Consider the following 16,298-nt stretch of genomic DNA (forward strand, 5'->3'; position numbering starts at 1 on the left):
GAAGGGAAAACCGTTCAAGCTGTTCCTGAATAGCTTCCTTCAAAAGGGTTTCTGCTTGCTCGGTGAATGTCTTACTAGAAGATATAATTTCTTGGAATTGAGGTTTAGTATCTTTTAGGTGTTTACGTAACTCATCCAGAAATTTCTTTACCTGTTCAATTTCTAACGAATCAAGATATCCTCTCGTTCCGGTATAAATAGTAGCTACCTGCTCTTCCACTGGGAGAGGGTTTGATTGGGATTGTTTAAGCAATTCCCGTAATCGTCGACCCCTTGCCAATTGATTCTGACTTGTTTTATCCAGAGCGGAGGCGAATTGTGCAAAGGCTTGTAATTCTGCGAATTGAGCTAGTTCCAATTTTGATTTGCCAGCTACTTGTTTCATGGCTTTAATTTGAGCTGCGGATCCTACTCTGGAAACTGAAATACCCACATTAATAGCAGGTCGAATTCCGGCATTGAATAGATCCGCGGATAAGAATATTTGTCCATCTGTAATTGAAATTACATTAGTAGGAATATAGGCGGAAACGTCTCCAGATTGAGTCTCCACTATTGGTAAAGCGGTCATACTCCCTTCGCCTAAAAGAGAATTTAATTTAGCGGCTCTTTCTAAAAGGCGTGAATGCAAATAAAAAACATCCCCTGGATAAGCTTCGCGGCCGGGAGGTCTTCTTAATAGAAGGGACATTTGGCGATAAGCTTGTGCCTGTTTGGAGAGATCATCATAAATTATTAAGGTATGCCGTTCGCGGTACATAAAATACTCAGCCAGGGCTGCTCCCGTATAAGGAGCGAGATATTGTAATGTAGCGGGTGAATCCGCCATTTCAGCTACTACAATAGTGTATTCCATGGCCCCCTCTTCGTGGAAAGTAGTTACTACTTGAGCCACGGAGGATGCTCTTTGACCGATAGCTACATAAACACATATTACATCTTGACCTTTTTGATTGAGAATTGTATCTGTGGCTACTGCTGTTTTGCCAGTCTGTCTGTCCCCAATAATTAACTCTCGCTGACCGCGCCCTATGGGGATCATCGAATCGATAGCAATAAGCCCTGTTTGAAGGGGTTCATATACGGAACGCCTAGAAATTATACCCGGAGCAGGAGATTCAATTAAGCGAGATTCTGAAGCGACAATTTCGCCTCTCCCATCAATAGGTTTAGCGAGAGCATTTATAACACGACCCAAGTAAGCCTCGCTCACGGGTATCTGAGCAATTCTTCCTGTTGCTTTTACAAAACTTCCCTCTTGTATCATCAACCCATCGCCCATTAATACAATCCCAACATTTTTAGATTCCAAATTCAGAGCAATACCTCTCGTCCCTTCTGCAAATTCGACTAATTCACCTGACATTATTTCACCAAGACCTATAATACGAGCAATCCCATCCCCCACTTGCACTACGCGACCGATATTCTCAATCCCTACTTTCCTATTATATTGTTCAATACGTTCGCGGAGAATTTTATTAATTTCGTCGACTCGAAGGGTTGCCATTAGTGTTTCTTTAATTTTTTTTTTTGGAAGCAAGGGAAAAATAATGCCTAAATTCTAAACAAAAGTAGAAGTTCAAAACCTAATAAATTGAATTATCTCTTCCATTCTATGGCCCCGAGAATGCCAATATTAGCACGAATCGTACGGAAATGTAACTCGGTATTCAAACAACTATTCAGAGTTCCTAGAGCTCCTTGTACAGCTTGTTGGAAAACCCGTTGTCGGACCTGATTCATCGCCCTTTGTTTTTCAAAATAAAGGGTTTCGTTTTTAGACTTTTCTAATTGTTCCAAACTAATAGAAGTAGCATTAATCAAATTTTCTTTTTCTCGTTCTATTTCAGAGTATCCATTCATTCGATACTCATCTGCTTCCAGTTCGACTTTCTGTAATCGAATACGAGCTTTTTCGAGTTGTTCAAGGGTCCCTTTACGCAATTCTTCCGAATTTCGAATAGTACTTAAAATCCTCTGTTTTCGATTATCTAATAAATCTTTTAATGAAAGTAGATTATCTTGCTATTAAGTTTACAATTTTTATGATCTCTTCCCGAACCAAACATGAATCTTTCGATTCATTTGGCTCTCCCGCTCCTTTTTTTCTTTTTTGTTATGTATTATGGCTATTTCCATATCTTTTTTTTATGTAATGAGCCTATCCTCTATCCTCTCTTTTCTGTTTGTATTTCTATATACCCAAACTTATATAAGACTAGATGAATATTAAGAGGACTCTTCCAACTAGATAAAAATCTATCATGGTCAGCAAAGTTGTTTCTTTATTTGTGTTTGCTCTGTTAGTTAATAATTTCAATTTCATTAAGAAAAACTAACTAAATAAATGGAAAATAAAAATTGATAGAATTCCTTTTATTTTTTCTTCAAATCCAAAAAATTTCTCTTTTTTTATACATAGGTCGTCGATTTGGCATTGGAAAAAGGGCTGCGTGCCCTTCTAGTAAATAGTTCAAACTATTTTATCGATATGAGTGTTCTATATCAGATAAATTCTACACTAGCTATTTCCCGTTTAAAGCATTTCGAGACTAATACTAATGTAGTTGTAGAAAGAGTACCCCTTTTTGCCCGGACTTCAAGCAGTTTAGCTTTAACCGTGTTAATGGTCTCACATTATTGGTCTATAGAGAATCAAAGTAAATTTACCAATGAATCGCGAAATGCTATGGTTCTTCCATATGATTTCTGAAGTTATTCAGAAGTAATTCGTCGAGATCGTGCACCTTTTCTTATTTATCAAAAAAAATACTAAAAATATTCTAAAGTGCAGCCGGATAGATCCAATCTATTCTTGAAATAGACAACTCGCACACACTCCCTTTCCAAAAAAAATCAATACACCAACCACTACAGTTAGATTTATTAGATTTGTTGCTAAAATATCGGTATTAAGCCCGAAACTCCCAGCGAATGGCCAGTGAGCTAAAAAAACAAAAGAATGGGTTACATTTTTCATATGCTCTCCTCTTATAGATAGGACGAACAAAGAAGAAAGTTTTTCGATTACTTACTTCGCTCGTCCTTTTTTGATCGGTTTTTTTAATGCAAATAGATTCAATCTAATAATTTCTTTTAGATTAAGTCTTAGGTCTCGTTTGACCTGTGAAAGATCTCCTTTGTTGAAATGTTCCCAAAATTCCTAAAATAAAAGGAAAAATACTTTCCACTGTCCTAAACTAAGGACGGGAAGGAAGAGGGCGAGCATATCCTCTAAATTGATCATGCTCAAATCAGCCCTTCTTGGGGTTCCTAGGGTATTGTCTGTCCCGATAAATACAAAATTTCCGGAATAATATAAAAAAGAAATAATATAATAAATAGGAGTAAAGTAAAGTATTGATATACTTAGAATTACATAAGCAAATGCCAATGTACTAAAAAAAGAAAAAAGTATCTAATCTAAAGGACTCATTTTCTTTTTTAGGATTAAACAAAAGGGTTCGCAAATAAAAGCGCTAGTGCCACAACCAGTCCATAAATTGTTAAAGCTTCCATAAAAGCTAGACTAAGCAATAAAGTACCTCTTATTTTACCTTCTGCTTCTGGCTGTCTCGCAATACCTTCTACAGCTTGTCCTGCAGCAGTACCTTGACCAACTCCGGGCCCAATAGAAGCAAGCCCTACGGCCAATCCAGCAGCAATAACGGAAGCAGCAGCAATTAGTGGATTCATGATGAGTTCCTCGTGTCAAAAAAAAAGAAATGGTTAAGGATACAATCAACCAAGAAATTATTACTTCCAACTTCTAAGCTCTATCGGGTAGAAGTAACTAATAAGTACAAATAAATGATAATCGAAATCGTTCGAATTACTTCGAGATCTCGTTTTTAGTTTCTAATCATTAGAGGTTTGTGTAAATCCATATGATTCTCATTATTCTATTTCTCTTTCTTTTCAACCAATCACTCTTTTATTCCATCCTTTTTTTTACTCTTCGATATCTTTGAGTTCCCATTTTTTCCCCTTCATCTAACATAATAAAAGACGAAATACAGGAAGAACCCCTATTGAAATCGAACTAATCCAAATCCAATAGGAATCAAATCAAGATATACAATTGATAACAATATGCTGCATAGAACTAGATATGGAATCCAGTTCCATATAGAAGGGAATTCTATATATCGGATTAGATAATGAATCTAACTTAGGAATAAAAAAAATCCCATATACATTTGTTTCTTCTATTTTGTTTGCCTATTTTCTCATTTTCTATTGAATCCGATTCTAAAATCATTCTTTAGAAAGCCACACAAAAGATGACTGTCTTATAGGCATTAAAGATATAGATCTAACCTGACTTGGCCCCCTGAATGCATATATACTTTACCTCTTCCATAATATAGTCTATTCTCTCTCCTACAACTCTAGGTTGTATATTCATACGCCTTTCGAACTATTTAGTTTTCCAACTAAGAGGATTATCCGGAATCATGCATGAATTGGGCTAAGCTAAAAAAAGAAAGACTATTTCAAAAACTAGTTAATTCAATGATGACCTTCCATGGATTCACCTATATAGGCTGCGGCTAACGTTGCAAAAATAAGAGCTTGAATACCGCTTGTAAATAATCCAAGAAACATGACCGGTATAGGGACTACTAAGGGGACTAAAGAAACAAGAACAACAACGACTAATTCATCCGCCAATATATTTCCGAAAAGTCGAAAACTAAGTGATAATGGTTTTGTGAAATCTTCTAGGATGTTAATAGGTAAAAGGATTGGGGTTGGTTTAATATATTTTTCGAAATAACTCAATCCTTTTTTGCTAAGACCCGCATAAAAATATGCCGCTGATGTTAGTAAAGCTAAAGCAACAGTAGTATTTATATCATTCGTGGGCGCTGCTAATTCCCCATGGGGTAACTCTATAATTTTCCAAGGTAAAAGAGCACCTGACCAATTCGAAACAAAAATAAAAAGGAACATAGTTCCAATAAAGGGAACCCAGGGACCATATTCTTCTCCAATCTGAGTTTTGCTCAAGTCTCGAATAAACTCAAGGACATATTCGAAGAAATTCTGACCATCGGTCGGGATGGTTTGTGGATTCCGAACAGCTATGATAACTGAACCTAGCAAAATAGTAATTACGACCCAAGAAGTGATGAGTACTTGGGCATGAATTTGGAAACCTCCTATTTGCCAATAGAAGTGTTGCCCTACTTCTACACCCGATATATCATATAACCCCTTGAGTGTTTTAATGGAACATGGTGTAATATTCATATTGTCCTCTGATAAAAATTGAACTTCAAAAAAGGAATTCTTTTGATTCAAGCATCTCTTTCTCAACTCAGCAACTTGAAGTATTAATCTTATATTTAATATACCAAGAAATCACATCAGATCATAATATATATCAATACCCTCTAATATATATCAATATTTCCCTTCTTTTATCTATGCAAAACAAAAAAGAATAGTAATTAATCCTATAAATCTACGCAGTTGCTCAAGAATTCACTATTCTTCTTAATCAACGATTTCTTATATAGAGAGAACGGCCCTCAGAAATTGCAAATACTAATTTGTTAAGAATTAATCGAATTGAAGTCATAGTGTCATCGTTGGCAGGAATCGATATATTCGCAAGATCTGGGTCACAATTTGTATCGACTAAAGAAATAGTAGGAATCCCCAAAATGGCACATTCCTGAAGAGCTATATACTCTTTTTGCTGATCAAGGACGATCACAATGTCAGGCAACCTCGTCATATATTTGATCCCGCCGAGATATCTTTGCAAGGTAGATAATTTTCTCTTTAAGATTGCCGCATCTCTTTTTGGGAGATGGTGGAATTTTCCCATTTTTTCTTCTGCTCTTAAGTCTCTAAATTGAGAAAGTCTAGTTTTGGTAATCGACCAATTCGTTAACATACCGCTGAACCACTTTTTATTAACATAATGACAACGAGACCTTATTGCAGCTGATGCTACTAAATCCGCTGCTCTTTTTTTGGTACCAACAATTAAGAAGCTTTTTCCCTGACTTGCTGCATCAAAAACTAAATCACAAGCTTCTGATAAAAAACGAGCTGTTCTAGCAAGATTTGTAATATGAGTACCTTTACGCTTTGCCGAGATGTAAGGGGCCATTTTGGGATTCCATTTCTTAATACCATGACCAAAATGAACTCCCGCTTCTATCATCTCTTTCAAATTGATGTTCCAATATCTTCTTGTCATTTTTTTCCACACTTCCTTTTTTTTTCTTTTTTCGTGTTACCATTACGGAATTCATTTCTTTTTGAAGATTAAGAAAGAGCCGAAATAGCTTGAAATAAATAATAATTGTTCCAATGGAACCTTCTTGACCATTGATACACGGTATAAACATAGCCTTAATGAATTAACTGACTTCTTTTACTTATTAAAATACAATTTAAATTTAAGTACAAAATCGAAAATCAGACCTGTTAGCATTCTAAGGTCAAAAGTATAGTTTAAATTAAAGTAAAAAAAATTGCTTTATGTATACTTAAATCGTATAAATAGGGGTAAACGGGGTCTCTGATGTTTCATAGAAATTGTTTGTTACGTCAGAATCAGAAGAAACTAATTCTGTATGGAGAAACAAAATATCTCTCATTTCCGACGCGAATAGATTTTTTTTTTGAATTTCTAAATAAAGGTTCTTGTCTTGTGGGGAACGATGCACAAATTTTTGGAATCCGGTACCAACAGGTATAATCCCCCCCAGAACTACGTTTTCTTTCAGACCTTTCAACCAATCAATACGACCTCGTAGGGCAGCTTTTGCTAAAACTCGAGCAGTTTCTTGAAAACTTGCTTCAGATATGAAACTTTGGGTATTCAGGGAAGCCCTTGTTATTCCCAATAAGATTGCCCGATAATAGATCGATTCATCTAAAGCCCGCCCTGCTCGTTCCGCTCGCAATAGTCCTATTAATTCCCCAGGTAAAAAAACATTAGACATTCCATCTTCGGAAACCCTTACTTTTGATGTTACTTGGCGTATAATAATCTCTATATGTCTATTATGGATCTGTACCCCTTGGGATCGATAAACCTTTTGGATCTTATTAACCAAAGAGATACGACTTTGGGCTATGGTTAGCTCAGCTCCAATCAAGAATCCCCAGGGAACCCCAAGAATTCTTGGTATACGTTCATTCCAATCCTCAATTCTCCTTTCGAGATTCGGCGATAGTGAATCAATTGAACGCGCTTCGAAGATTTGTTCTACTTTTGGAAGACCTTGCGTTATATCACTGGATCTCGATTTTTCATATATAAACGTAACTAACCTATCTCCTTTGTAAAGGATTTTTCCATAATGACCATGAACAGTTGCTCCTATAGTGGCCAAATAAGGCTTAGCTGCTCTTAGAACAAAGGAGTCCATATTAACAATGAAAATTTGACCAGATTTTTTTATGTGTAATTTAAATAGACATAAATTTTCACAAATAAATTGTCCAAGGTGAATTATTGCCAATGTCTCTTCCCATGAGTCATGATGGAGAAAGTGCCAATTCAAATGGAATGGCTCCAACATGATGTTACTGTCAAAATTCGAAATCCTTTTATTTTCGTCTATTAAAGAGTATTTAAGTCCTTGAAGTACTTGTAAGGTTTGTTTCAAATTGTCAAGGAACAAGTATTTTTTTAACAAGATCTGATTATGCGTTAATAAATAGTAAGATGAAGAAAAATTCGATATACTAGGTACAATAACGCCTAAGAGCCCAAAAATATCTCGAATAGGAATTCTAGGATTCGATTCTTTTACCGCATTGGGATATTTAGAATTCTTGAATAAACCAATTCGAGAACAGTTGGATGCCAACAAAATCATCAAAGATGGATATTCTTTATTTCGATTCAACAAGGTGCCAATAACTTCTTGATGTTGGCTAAGTGATTGAATCTTCGCCTTGGAATAAAAGGAATTGGTATTGTTGCGATCTAACCTATTATTGGGAATCAATCCTACACTTGTCCTATCATACCTTCTTCGTGTATACAAAATAGTAGACTTGACTAACTCAATTCTTAGGAAATCGCGAATTAGATCATTTGTTTTTACCTCAACAAGAGAAGCACGAGCTCCCTCTTTTTCTTCTTGTTCCCAATTCACTACTAAGCAAGTTCGAACGAATTGACTATTCGTGTGATAAATTCTTTGAGTTAACTTGCTATTTTCATGAGAAATAAAATTGACAAGTCGAAGTTGGAGATTATCCTCTTCTTGCAGGAGATCCTGCGGGAAAAGTGTTGCTAAATTTATCCCTTCGTCCATTTCATATGCGACTGCAGGTCGAACCGAAACAAAATACTTTTCCTTGCTTTTGAGAAATTTTTTCCGTTGAACATAAACCCAATTTTTCCTTTTTTTTGATTCCTTAGAATCTTTTTTTTCTCTTTCTGGTGGTATCAAACTGCCACCTAATATCTTATCCGCCTCTTCAGGAAAATGAATATCTCCGGAAAAGATTTTGAGTTCTGTATGGCTTTTTTTTCTCTTCACTCGGACCAATCCACCTAGTCGACTTCTTGTATTTTTTGTGAGTTGTGTATCGACTCCAATAATACTATTGTCAAGTACCTTTAGGGATGAGGATCTCGGCAAGATATGCAGTTCTTGAAGAATGAAAAAAAACCGATCTACTTCTTTTTGGTATTTTAGACTAAATTCTTTTGTTCCTCGATGCTCAATAAAACCCTCTTTTTTAAGATAGAATCTTCCTCCGGGCTCCCATATTCGTCTTCTGAGTCTTCCTCTGAGTCTTCTTCTGAGTCTTCTTCTAAAGTCCCATATTCCTTCTCTGAGCCATCTTCAGAGCTCCCATATTCTTCTTCTGATTCTTCCTCTAGGATTTCATATTCGCCCTCTCCCTCTCGAGTCCTATATTTGTTCTCTAGGCTCCCATATTCTTCCTCTGAGTCTTTCTCTAGAGTCCTATATTCGTCCTCTAGGATCCCATATTCATCTTCTAGGGTTTCATATTCGTCCTCTAGAGTCCTATATTCGTCTTCTAGGATTTTATATTCGCCCTCTCCCTCTCGGGTCCTATATTTGTTCTCTGGGCTCTCATATTCGTCTTCTGAGTCTTCCTCTCGAGTCCGATATTCTTCCTCTCGAGTCCTATACTCTTCCTCTTGGGTCCGATATTCTTCCTCCAGGGTCCTATATCTAAATTTAACAATTCCTGAACCCCTTTTATCTTTTCTGTATCGTGGATCGTCAAAATAAGCAAAAATAGTATTTCTACGTAAAACACCCATAAAGGGTATTTCCATTGAAATACCCAAACAGGATATTCGCTCTTTTTCTTGTTCTTGATGATATTGTAATGGAACGACGAGCCTATTTCTTCGCTTTTTCGCCAACAAATCTGAATTATCTTGAAGAATGGAAGGATAGAAACAATTCCAATGACCGTTGAACACGATTCGATCTGGCGTTAAATAATCAAGAATTTCTCTATCTTTTTTACCAAAAGTATCCAACAGTCTATGGCTTACTTGATCATTAGCCATTGAGAAGTCAAAGATATATCTTCCATCAACAGAAAAAGAATAAGTATTCATTTGATCTTGATCCTTGTGCAGCGAAAAAGATGCTATACTGGATCTGCACATACTTACTGACAATATCCATAAATGGCTTGTTTTTGGTAATCGACGAAGATTACCATATTGATATTCGGGCGCATGGTAAACATCAGTACTCCAGTGCATTTCCCCGTCTGATTCGGAATAAATATGCTTTTGTACCTTTTCTTTAAAATGCAAAGTGGACGTTCCGGCACGAATCTCCGCAATTACTTGTTCAGATTCTACATATTGATCATTTTGCACTAGAATCAAGCTTTTTAACGGAATATTCACACTATGTAGAATATCCTGACTCTGAATAGTTACATGCAAGTCTATATAGCATAGAAAAGCAGGCTGCCCATGACGGGTACGTGTGGGGTGAACCAAATCCTCATTGAATTGGATTTTTCCATTCGAGGGGGATCGTATAAGGTCGGCAGTACCCCTGTGAATACTCCACCAGTATGAAAAGTTCTTAATGTTAATTGAGTCCCCGGCTCCCCAATTGATTGACCCGCAATAATACCTACAGCTTCCCCCAATTCGACCAGATCCCCATGAGTGGGACTCCGCCCATAACATAATTGACAGATCCAAGATGTGCTCCGGCAAGTAAAGGGGGTTCTAATATATATTGGTTGTGCTCGAAACGGTTGTGCTCGAAAGGCAGTTATGAATCGATTGACTAATCCAATTCCAATATCTTGATTTCGAGAAGCAATGCATCGTGAACCAATATATATATCGTCTGCTAATACACGACCAATTAGTGTTTGGACAAAAAGTTTTTCCGTCATCCCATTTTGAGGACTCACAGAAATACCTTGGATAGTACCACAATCTCTTCTACGCACAATAATATGTTGAACTACTTCAACAAGTCTACGTGTAAGATAGCCAGCATCCGCTGTTCGTACAGCAGTATCTACAACCCCTTTTCGGGCTCCGTAGCAGGAAATTATATATTCTGTCAAAGAAAGTCCCTCGCGTAAATTGCTTTGAATAGGTAAATCAATCATTTGTCCTTGAGGATCCGCCATTAACCCTCTCATACCTACTAATTGGTGTACCTGAGATGCATTTCCTCTGGCTCCTGAAAAAGACATTAGATAGACTGGATTAGAAGGATCCGTTATTCGAAAATTCGAATTCATTTCTTGTTTCAAATATTCACTTGTAGCATACCATATCTCAACGGATTGGCGTAATTTTTCTACCGCGTGTATAGCTCCATAATAATAGTGTTTCTCCAAAAGAAAACTCTGTTGTTCCGCGTCTTGGACTAACCATCCTTTAGAGGGTATTGTTAAAAGATCCTCGATTCCTAAAGAAATCGATGTAGTAGTGGCTTGATGGAAGCCCAGAGTCTTTATTTGATCCAGTATATGGGATGTATATCCCATTCCGAAATGATCTATTAATCTGCTAATAAGCCGTTTCATAGCAGTTCCGTCTATCTCTTTATTATGAAAGACCAGGTTGGCCCGTTCTGCCATACATAAGTACCCCCTTTTTTTGGCTGAGTAGGATTCGACAATTGCTGAGTAGGATTCGACAATGGGCCTGAGTCAGTGATTCGAAAACTTAATTTACTCCCTTTCCTCAATCTCAATCTGGATTTGCGCGGCAAAAAAGATGGTACTAGCGAAATCGGAATGCCCCCCGAAAGGGGCATCGCCGAATCTAACTTCCTTGTTTAGATAGTGTATGAATAGGCCCGACTAAATCCTTGTATGGCTTCCTCTATTTCTCTATAAAAAGAAATATGACCAAGAGTGGTTCGAATGTATATAGAACGGATTTCTTTTTTTCTATTTCCCACTACTAGATAGTGGGCATAAATCTCATGATAAGTCCCAAAAGATTCATATTGAACTTCAATCGGAACTTCTCTTGACCCAACGATGCGTTGATCTAGTTTCCATCGGAGCCACAAGGGACTGTTTAAACCGATTCGTTTTTGTCTATAAGCTCCCAGTGCATCATAGGAACTAGAAAAATGGGGTTCTTTATCTTTCGTATACTTATAATAATTGTTATTATTGTAGTTTACTTTTTTATTTGGAGAGTTTCCGCAACTATTATATCTATTTGCACAAATACCTAGACGGTTTCCAATCGTTAATACATAAAGTCCGATAAGCATGTCTTGGGTTGGCACGCAAATAGGATCTCCAATAGCGGGAGACAGGAGATTCATATGAGAAAACATAAGTAAACGGGCTTCCGCCTGAGCTTCCAAGGATAAAGGTAGGTGAACAGCCATTTGATCCCCATCAAAGTCCGCATTGAAACCCTTACACACTAATGGATGTAAACAAATAGTACGTCCCTCTACTAAAGTGGGTTGGAAGGCCTGTATGCCTAATCTATGCAGGGTAGGTGCTCTGTTCAACAGTACAGGATGTCCCCGCATAACTTCTTGAAGTATTTCCCATACAATGGGTTCCTTTTCCCAAATTTTCCTTTTAGCAATCCTGACATTAGAAGTAGCACGTTTCGTGATTAAATCGCGAATTACAAATAGCTGAAAAAGCTTTATTGCTATCTCTAGAGGTAATCCACATTGATGTAATGAAAGCGAAGGACCCACAACAATGACAGAACGCCCCGAGTAATCGACCCGTTTCCCAAGCAGAGTCTCGCGAAACCTCCCCTCTTTACCCTCAATTACATCTGAAAGTGATTTGTATACTTTATTGTGACCATCCCTCGTCGGTTGCCCGCGGGACCCACTATCAAGAAGTGTATCCACGGCTTCTTGTACCAATTTTTCCTGGCACATTACTAAATCTGCTGGTGCTAATTCACTTCTTTTTAATAGATAGGCAAGGTTGTTGTTCCGACGGATAACTCTCTTATAAAGTTCATTAATATCTGAAGTCACTACTTTATCCCCAGATCTATAAACAATGGGTCTCAATTCGGGAGGAAGAACCGGTAATAAGCACAAAACCATCCATTCTGGTTCTACATTTGTTTGAATAAAATGTTTCGCCAATTGCATGCGTCTAATCAAAAAAACTTTTCTTATTCGTCTTTTTCTATCTTCCCATTCATCTCCACTATACCCCTCGTCTTCTAATTCCTTCCATTCAACCAAAGAATTCTCTATAATAATTCGCAAATCTAAATCTGCTAATTGTTCTCTAATAGCGCCTGCTCCTGTTGCAATTTCCCGATTTCGAAATGTTGCAAAGCCTGGGGTAGAAAAAAAGGGAGAAATACTGTGGTTACAGGATGAAATTTCATCTTCGAATAAACCCCGTAATCGTAAGAAAGTAGGTTTTTTAGCGCTGGGCCTAGCAAAAGAGAAATCACCATATACTAGGCCCTCCAATTTCTTAAGGGGTTTATCTAAAAGATTCGCAATATAACTAGGAAGACCTTTCAAATACCACACATGAGTCACTGGACATGCTAGTTTGATGTATCCCATTTGATATCTTCGTATCCGAGAATCAACAAATTCTACCCCGCATTTTTGGCAAAATCTTTCGTCTTCGTTTTCAGCTACGCTCGCTCGAGAGTTTCCACAAGCACAAATTCCGCTTTTTATGGGTCCAAAGATTCTTTCGCAAAACAATCCATCTTTTTCTGGTTTATCGGTTTTATAATGAAAAGTGGAGGGCCTTGTGACTTCGCCAACGACTTCCCCATTAGGTAGGATTTTTTTAGCCCAAGCCTTTATTTGTTGAGGGGAAACGAGTCCAATTTGAAGTTGTTTATGTTTATATTGGTCAATCATAAAATAGAAATAAGAAAAAAATTTATATTTATTCCGATCAAACATCCTCCCTATTAACCTGGAAGTTCTTCTCAGATACAAGGAAATGGTTCAGTTCTAGAGCCAAAGATCGTAGTTCTCGAACGAGCACTCGAAAAGATTCTGGCGGATCCTCGTGATTAGGCACTCTTTTTCCCCAGATCGTAGCATTAAGTATTTCTTGGCGAGCTATAAGATGATCAGATTTATAAGTAAGTATCTCTTGTAAAATATGAGCAACACCAAATCCTTCTAAAGCCCAAACTTCCATTTCTCCTATTCGTTGTCCCCCTTGCTTGGCTCTTCCTCTAACGGGTTGTTGGGTAACAAGTGAGTAGGGCCCAGTAGAACGTCCATGAATTTTCTCATCAACTTGATGAATTAATTTTAAGATATAGGACTTCCCTATTAGAACAGGCTGTTCGAAGGGATCTCCTGTTCTTCCATCAAATATTCTGCTTTTTCCCGGGTACTCGGGTTCAAATACCCATGGATTTTTTGTTTGTTTACTGGCTTCATATAATTCCGAAAACACAAGTTTTCTTGAAGCCTCTTGCTCATATCTCTCATCAAAGGGTGCTATTCTATAATGTTTCTTTAGCAGATCCCCTGCTAATCCGAGCGAGCTTTCAAATATTTGTCCCACATTCATTCGTGAGGGTACTCCTAAGGGATTGAAGACCATATCAACAGGTGTTCCATCTTGCAAATAGGGCATATCTTGCCTAGGCAAAATTTTGGAAATGATCCCCTTATTCCCGTGTCTTCCAGCTACTTTATCCCCAACTTTGATTTCACGTTTCTGTAAAATATATACACGAACCATTATGTCAAAGGGGTCCCTCTGGATCCATTTCACATCGATAACGCGCCCTCTTCCACCTATAGGTAGTTTGAGAGAAGTTTCTTTGAAGTGGATACCTCAAGACCAAAAATAGCCCGTAATAATCCAGCTTCCGCGATATAGGACGATTCGCTCGCTATCTGAGGCGTTAATTTACCTACTAAAATATCGCCAGTTTTCTACCCAGGATCCCAACCTTACAACTCCATTTCTGTCCAAATTGCGAAGTAAATGTTCTTCTAGATGTGGTATTTGTTTAGTGATTTTTTCAGCGGAGCCTTGGCTTGTCGTATCCGTCTGAATTTCATATTTTCGGATGTGAAAAGAAGTATAAATATCCTCATATACCAAACGTTCACTAATTAGTACTGCGTCTTCAAAATTGTAACCCTCCCAGGGCATATAAGCTACTAAAACGTTTTTTCCTAAAGCAAGTTCCCCGCCAACTGTAGCTGCTCCCTCCGCTAAAATTTGCCCTTTTTTAATGGATTTACCCCGCGGAACCCGAGGTTTTTGGTGCATACAAGTATTTTTGTTAGAGCGCCGATGGGCAACTAAAGGAATACTTATGGTCTTCCCACTACTTGATAAAAGGATCTTGTGACTATCACTAGAAATGATCTTTCCCTCGCGTTGGGCTATAACGGAAACCCTCGAATCTAGAGCTGTTTGGCGTTCCAATCCAGTTCCAACAATGCACTTCTCGGACCGAGAAAGTGGAACTGCTTGGCGCTGCATATTAGAACTCATTAAAGCCCGATTCGCATCATTATGCTCAATAAAAGGAATGAGAGAACCTCCAATAGAAAAATATTGGAAAGGAAAAATACTTCTAACATGAATCTGTTCCCATGCAATAGTCAGGAATTCTTGACGGTATCTAGCTGGAACAACCTGTTCTTCCTGAATACCCTGATTCAAGGACAAAGAATTTCCTGCTGCTATCATATAATATTCATCTCTATTTGGTGATAAATAAACTACCTGTCTCTCTTTTTTTTCTTTTGCTTTCTCAGATATTTCATAAAACGGACTCTCTATAGATCCCCACCAGTGATCAATTCTCGCATGAATAGCTAACGATCCGGTAAGTCCAACATTGATTCCTTCGGACGTGTCAATTGGACAAATACGCCCATAGTGACTCGGATGAATATCTCGGCTCCGAAAACTTGCAGTTCTCCCCGTCAATCCTCCTGGACCCAAACAACTCACTTTTCGCCCATGAACCGTTTGTGTCAATGGATTGGTTTGATCAAAAACTTGAGCTAAGGGGTATGTGCCAAAAAAGGTCTCATAAGTAGTTATTAATAAAATCGAAGTTGAAGTTGGAGTTACCAAAGTTTGTGGAGTCGGTTTCGATTGACGTATGAATACTCTACGGATAGTTTTTTGAACCGCATGTTGTAAACGGCCAAGAGCCAGTCCGAATTGATCTTGTAACAGATCTGCAACCGAACGAATACGTTTATTTTTCAAGTGATTCATATCGTCATCGTCAAGTATACCCGTTCCAAATTTCATTCCAATCAAATGATCCGTAGCGGCCAATACATCTCGTGGTAACAAGAATGTATTGTTCTGAGGGATATCAAGATTCAGTCTCCGATTCATATTTCGTCGACCAACTCTTCCTAATTCACATTTTTGTTGAAAAAATTTCTTTTGTAATTCCTCGCATAAGGACTCCGAAAATACCAGGTCCCCACCTACACAAGCAAATTGTTGATAAAACTCCAAAATAGCTTTTTCTTTTGACTCAATCCTCTTCTTCTCCTTAGCATTCGGGAAAGACAAGAAAATTTCGGGGTAGGAAACATTATCTAAAATTTCTCTTAGATTCGAACCCATAGCTGATGATAGAACTAAAATAGATATCTTTTGTTTTCTACTCACGCGAGCCCATATCCTTTCTTTTTTATCAATTGCTAATTCCGACCTTCCTCCCCAATCTGATATTATAGTCCCGGTATATATAGAAATTCCCTTATGGTCTAATTCCGAGCGGTAGTAAATACCAGGACTTAGCAATATTTGATTGATCACAATTCGGTATATTCCATTTATTATAAAGGTTCCTAAGGAATTCA

The 16,298-nt window shown here is 37.6% G+C and overlaps 1 protein-coding gene and 1 pseudogene across 2 annotated transcripts in view; both read right to left on the reverse strand.

The window, feature by feature from the left end:
• Window positions 1-11,121, reverse strand: part of LOC118473651 (DNA-directed RNA polymerase subunit beta''-like) — a 25,614-nt pseudogene extending 14,493 nt beyond the window's left edge. The window contains exon 1 of the transcript XR_004853548.1: window positions 1-11,121. This exon is cut by the window's left edge and continues 14,493 nt beyond it. The product of XR_004853548.1 is annotated as a DNA-directed RNA polymerase subunit beta''-like (transcript).
• LOC118473657 (ATP synthase subunit a, chloroplastic-like) lies at window positions 3,496-5,319 on the reverse strand. The gene has a single exon (XM_035963611.1). The coding sequence runs from the start codon at window positions 5,257-5,259 to the stop codon at window positions 4,516-4,518; it is 744 nt and encodes a 247-aa protein (XP_035819504.1). The 5' UTR covers window positions 5,260-5,319; the 3' UTR covers window positions 3,496-4,515.
• Window positions 11,122-16,298: the final 5,177 nt, after the last annotated feature.

This window comes from Zea mays, unplaced genomic scaffold (assembly GCF_902167145.1).
Source record: "Zea mays cultivar B73 unplaced genomic scaffold, Zm-B73-REFERENCE-NAM-5.0 scaffold_103, whole genome shotgun sequence".
Lineage (NCBI taxonomy): Eukaryota > Viridiplantae > Streptophyta > Magnoliopsida > Poales > Poaceae > Zea > Zea mays.